The sequence below is a fragment of the Dromiciops gliroides genome, chromosome 2 (genome assembly GCF_019393635.1).
Source record: "Dromiciops gliroides isolate mDroGli1 chromosome 2, mDroGli1.pri, whole genome shotgun sequence".
Classification (NCBI taxonomy): Eukaryota; Metazoa; Chordata; class Mammalia; order Microbiotheria; family Microbiotheriidae; genus Dromiciops; species Dromiciops gliroides.
In genome coordinates this window covers 690,197,344-690,203,577 of record NC_057862.1, presented here as the reverse complement: position 1 = coordinate 690,203,577, position 6,234 = coordinate 690,197,344, and the positions used below count along the sequence as shown (strand labels likewise).

Sequence of the window (6,234 nt, the reverse complement as noted above, 5' to 3'; positions counted from 1 at the left end):
TGATCCTGTGGTACCCCTCAGGTTCTCTGAGTCTTTCCATGGTCACTATTGGTGGCTCAGAAATCCTTCCCACTAGCTCTTTTAGAACCCAAAGATGTAGCTCATCAGGGACTGGTGAATTGAAACCAAGTACAGTTGGATGTACACTTATCATATCCTACTTATTTATCTTGAAAATGATAATATGGCTAAATGGCTTCCATTTAGCCATATTCATACTGTCCTTTCTGGGTCAAAGAGCAACCTCCTTGGCAAACAAGATAGAAGCAACATAAAAACAGTAGCTTTTGAAGAGTTGCTCTATCCTGTTCCCCAATATACCTTACATAATTTTTTTTAAATCCTTTCTTTTCCTTGACTATGTGCAATATCCTCAGCTCATCATAAACATTAGCATCAGTCAATAAACATTTATTAAGCACCTATTGTGTGCCAGGGGCTGGGCTAAGCCACTAGAGATACTAGAGTAGGAAAAAGACAGTCCTGCCCTCAAAATGCTCACAATCTAATGAGAAGATAACAAATATGGACGAACAAGCTATACACTGGAATTAAGAGTTGGGCAAGACTTCCCATAGGAGGTGGAATTTTAGTTGGGACTTAAAGGAACCCAGGAAGGTCAGTGGCTCTGTTTATTCCATAGCGCCTGCTTCAGTCACCTTCATGGTCACTGGAACAAAGTGTTCCACCAGGGGCAGTTTTCACATGTTTAGAATAGACTCTCCCCAACTTACCAACAGCCAGCCCATAGGGTACCTTCCATCTGGTTTGGCCTGTCCGCCAAAACCATTTTACCAGGAAGTGGCCACTGCCCACACTGTAGCTTCTTGGAGCCACAGGTGAGAACTGGACACCAAAGGTAGATGAGCAGCCCTGAAGAGGACTCAGCAACCCTCACACCAGAGGTGCTAGTGACCAGTGTAAGAAGTAAGGTGTAAGAAGAATGTAAAGTGGGGCAGCTAGTTGGCACAGTGGATAGAGCACCAGCCCTGGATTCAGAAGGACCCGAGTTCAAATCTGGCCTCAGACATTTGACGCTTACTAGCTGTATGACCCTGGGCAAGTCACTTAACCCCAGTTGCCTCACCCAAAAAAAGTAAAGTGAGAACAGGGCTAGGGTTGGCAAAATCTGCCATTTACTACCAGGGTGACCTAGACAAGTCCCTAAACTTCTCTGGCCTCCATTTCCTCAGTGGCAAACTGATGGAGGTAGATTCCATGGCCTCAAATGTCCCTTCCAGCTCTATCATCCTATGTTTTATCTACATTCCTCTTCCATGCTCTGAGCTTGATCTTCTACAAATGATGTGTTTAATGTTTTGTTTCTTTTCATCTAAATTGGTTGATGTGTCTACATGAGTCTCTTTGGACAGATCTTCAAGAGCTATGGTAGCCAATATTGCCAGGTGGTCTACCATCCAAGGACCAACCCAGACCTAATCCTGTTTAGGCTCCTCTGGGATCAGACAAGATGAGGCATGTTCAGGGGAGTAGTCGCTGACTTAAAATAAGAAGCCAGAATGGTAACTGGAAATAATGTAGCACTTTGAAAGTTTGAATAGCTCTTTGCATGTGTCATTTCATTCTCTTGACATATTGGAGTAGGCACAGAAATGAGCAAACCACCTGGAAAGGGGAATAGAGACCAAGTCACTGGCATTGAGGATCGGGTGACAGAGAGGTGGTTATTTCATCTGGAGAACAGGAGGCTCAGAGGAGCCATCTTCACCTATTTGAAGAGCTGCCACATGGAAGAGGGATGACCTTTGTTTGGCCCCTCAGGGCAGAACTAAGCAGCAGACAGAATTTAGGAAAAGGGAGACTTAGGCTGAAAAACTTCCCAACAACAAGAGCCCTCCCAGCCTGGTATGGATGGGCTGCCTCCTGTTCCCCTTGTTGAGAGCCATAGAGCAGAGTCTGGAAGACCACTTGCTCATGTCCCTCATCTGCAGCATAGTACTCCTAATAGTGCTGCTCTCTCACAAGTCTGTCCAGAGAGGGTCAAAGGAGACAAGGTACATAATGTGTCTTGTGAAGTGTCATTGGTAATTATTAGCAGGCTGGGTGAGGGATGACCTCCAAAGGTCCTTGCCCTCTCTGGGATTTGTGATGCTATGAATTACTAGGTAAACTGGCTGCCTCCTTGACATCTGTGGCATCAGTCAGCGGGGTCAGTATTGCCTACTTTAAGTGGGTCCTGCTCATGCTGTGAACCTTGCTATGCAGCCGCCATATTGCCTAGCGTCCAGGGCCATCTTCTAAATCAGCCTCGAGGAGTGAGCTCACAATCTGGACATGTTGTGTTGGACCTGCAGCACCACTCACCCCCGACTGGCACAGAGTGGGCACAGAATTTGGGGGAAGCAGCACTAGCACCCAGGGCATAGTTCACCCTGGCCAATGTCTCTAGTCTCGCTTCACTTCCTTTCTCAAGCCACTCTGGAGGACCTCAAACCTTACTTCTGCTACTTAATATCTGTATATCACAGCCACCCCTTCACTCAGACCTCTCCCATCCACCCCTGGGTGCATGCCAATATCTGTCCAGATCAGGCCAGCTCATGCCCTCCTGGCCAACCCCTAAACCTACACCTGTGCTTGCCTCTGCTTCCCACTCAGATAGAACAGCAAGCATTTCATCAGCCTTGAAGCTGTCCCTACAAGTGTAAGGAGGAAGGCTATCTTCCTGGAGAGGGGTCAGGCCCGTGCCTGTCTTAACCCCCATCACAAGGTGCCATGAACCGGGGACCAGGGTTGAGAAACTTGGATTCTCCTTCTGATGTGGCAAGCAAGCTTCTGCCTGTGCAACTACAGAGCAAGTGCTATGAGTCTGAGTCAATCAATTAAGAGGCATTTATGAATTGTGTCCATGATACTTGAATATAGCTTGCTTGTATGTAGCAGTCTCCTCCACTAGAGTGGCCTTAGCTTCTTAAGGGAAAGAATTGTTTTTGCTTCTATGAATAGAGTAGGTGCTTAGTAAATGCTCATTGATCGACTTAACCTGAATGGGGTTATGGCAAGCCCCAAGATGCCAGGTCCTGGATGTTTATGGGTGTCACTGGCTCCAATGTCCCCAGAGGAATGTCCTCAGGCCAGACACACAACGCCCCTGGAACACACTAGCTGGGGGCCTGCTTGGTTCTGTTTGTAACTCGCCTTGGGAGTTGGGGTGAGAATGAGAAGACTTCAAAGCTTGTGGGTGAAGGAGAGTTTTGGCAATGGAAGAAGCCAAGCCAGCCCCTCTCTGGGTGTCGTCAACAGAGATTAGCCTGCTCTGCTCTGCAACAACATTCCAGCCCCGCCTTGTGTGCCCACCCCTGCCCGGCTGCTGGACAACCCAGCCCCAGCCTGTCTGCAGCCCTCCAGCCAGCCCACCTGCTGCCAAGGGCTCTGCGGAAAGAATGTGAAGGACCAGAGTCTTAGAAGCAGACCAGTCCTCGCCCGGTTCAGAGGGGTGCGAACCTGCCTGGCTCTCCTGCTATGACCTGGGGGATAAGGTGGTGAGAGGTGGTTCTGTGGACCAGAGGGATGCCCACCGAGAGGATGAAGCGACTCTGCAAGTTCATCCAGAGGTCCCGAGCGGCCGCTGCCACGGCCGCCGCCACCGCTGCCACTGCCGCTGCTGCTGAGACCTCAGGTCATGTCTCTGGGGGTATGTAGCACCTGTTATGCCAAGCTTCTTCTCCATCTGAACCTTTCTCCTTCTGGATGGAAGCGTCTCCCTCCTCCCTCTCCCTGCACATGCAGGTGCTCCCCCCCTTCTTCCCTTTCCCACCTTGCCCTCCCCCCTCCCCTTCTTCCTGGTGCTTGGCTGGGAAACAAAAGCCAATTGGTTGTAACCTGAACGGTGGAAAGAGACCTTGGCCCACAGCACAACAACGCATCAGCGGCGGTGGCAGCAGCTGCTTGACGGTGACCTTGGCGCTGGGGACGGGTGCTGCATTGAAGGCCCCCGGAGACAACAATGCTCCCATATTCCAGGGAGAAGGTAATAGCTCAGGAAGGGACCTCAGGCCATCCCACCCTTCTCACCAGAGAACCTTCGGCTCGGCCCCTTTGCCTCAGAGCCAGGGCAGTGACTTGCCTTCCTTGGCTACCTCTACCCAGTCCCTCTGACCATTCTTGGACTCAATGTCTGTAGGTTCCTATTCATTCTAGGCATCTTCAATTCTTCACAAGAGTCCTTAGACTTGGGACAAGATTCTTCCTTGCTCATGAGCCCAGCGGGCTGGGGACAGGGTGCACAGGAAGAAGTCACAGTGTGCCCAAGGTCACAGAGGGCATTGGTATGGAGGCTTGAATTCCCCCACCCTGCTGGTGCTGCCTGTCCGTTACTAAGCCAACTGAAATCCCCATTACCTTCCTCCCCAGCAGCCAAGCCCTTTAGTCCAACTGGAATGCAAGGGTCTCCTCCCCGGGACCAGAATTCGTCTGTTCTTCACCTTCCTGGTCAGCCCATGGCCAGAGTGTTGTGTTCCGTTCTGGGTCCTGTGTTTTAGTAAAGATGTGACAAGTCAGAGCAATGCCGAGGATGGTTCAGGTTAGAGACCCTCTCAAAAGGAGGGAGGGTTGTTACATGTAAGATCTGCCTCACTTGACCTCAGAGGGCAGGACTAGGGGCAAGGGGGCACAGTTTGGGGCAAGGGTAAGGAAACCCTTCCTGATCATGTGAGCTGTCCCAAAGGGGGATCAGCTGCCTTGGGAGGTTGTAAGTTTCCCTTTCCTGGAGGTCTTGAAGTAAAAGTGAGATGCATGCTGGGATGGAGGGGAGGGGAGCCTTAGATGTCGAGTCAGAGGCTTTGAATCCCAGATCAATGAACAAATGTCCAGTAAGCACCTACTATGTGCCAGGCCATGTGCTAAGTTCTGGGACTCTGGTTCCTCACCCATGAAATGAAGGGGTTGGACCACAGATAGCTTCTGAGGTCACTGATTAGGGGAGTGGACAGTTGGGCCAGCCACGAAAGGCTTCCCAGACAAGGCCATGGCTGAGCTGGCCTCTGAATGAAGATCCCAACAAGTGGAGATGAAGAGGGAGTCCCCTCCAGCATGGCCAATACTCTGGGTACCACAAGGGCACTGAAGGGTAAGAAATGGCACATCTAGAGAATATCCACGGGCTCCACCTTAGCTGGAACATCAAGTGAATGAAGGGGAGTGATGGGAAATGACTGCAAGGCAAGCCAGAACCCGTCAGCAGCCTTAAATGCCAGGATAAGGAGTCCTCTTCTCCTAGAGGCAGGGGGAGTGGCTTGGGCAGACATTGGCCTTGGGAAGATTATTTGGGCAGCTCTTGGACAGAGTAGAGAACAGAGAAACTGGAGGCAGGAAGCCAACTATTTGTTCTTGCAATTGTCTGGACAAGAGGTGATGATGGCCTTTGGGTGAGAGATGGGGATGACTTCAGAGATGAAGAATCCAATGTTGAAAATGGAGGAAAAGAGTAGTGAGGGACAGAGAAAAGGCAAAAATGAGATTGTGGATGGATGATGGCATCCTCAACAGAAACCGGGAAGGAAAGGGAAATGGACACATGGACAAACAGTAATGTGGTCGATTTGTGGGGAGGCCAGAAGGCCTCACTCTCTCCTCTCCATCACGTCTCCATCACGTAGTACATCTCAGACATGCTACCTACAGGTAAGCCTTGGGCTCTGGTGTCACAAGTGGCCACTTCGATTGGCCAGGCATCAGCCTCGCAGCCCTGGGCAATGGGGCTGGGAGCTGGTGTCAGTGGCCCCCAGTCAGAAGAGTCTCCTCCATGATGTCAGTTGTCAGCCCAGGTGGGCCACTGAACCTTCTTCCCACAGCCTCGTCTCCGCCCAGGCAGTACAGATGGCCCCAGAACCCCCCACACCAGGACACTGCCTCCAGGAGACCAGAGCACATTCACTGAACTCTGCCTCTCTCCTCTCTTCCCAGGGTCCCCAGCTGCTGAGAGGCTCCGTTACATCCTGGGGGATGAGGGTGGTCTCCCCACCCGAACCCTCTTCACGGAGATGGACACCTTGCAGCATGATGGTGATGAGATGGAGTGGAAGGAGGCAGCCAGGTAAGGAGAGGGCTAGCTGGGGAGGGAAGGAATGATAGAAACCACCCACATTTCCAGGATGCGTTAAGGGGCTTCCTGGACACACAATCCTGCCAAGAGAAGCCGCCGAAGGATTATTTGTATTTTGTTCTAATAATAAGAGTGTATAAAGACCTTGTCTCAAAGTCAGGGAGACTTGG

The 6,234-nt window shown here is 50.9% G+C and overlaps 1 protein-coding gene across 1 annotated transcript in view; it reads left to right on the top strand.

The window, feature by feature from the left end:
- The first annotated feature begins 3,445 nt into the window (after positions 1-3,445).
- SLC4A5 (solute carrier family 4 member 5) overlaps positions 3,446-6,234 on the top strand; it is an 81,200-nt gene continuing 78,411 nt past the window's right edge. Inside the window, exons 1-2 of the mRNA XM_043987773.1 lie at positions 3,446-3,655; positions 5,926-6,055. Coding sequence (XP_043843708.1) covers positions 3,532-3,655; positions 5,926-6,055 — 254 coding nt within the window. The 5' untranslated portion in view covers positions 3,446-3,531. The remainder of the gene's footprint in view (positions 3,656-5,925; positions 6,056-6,234) is intronic.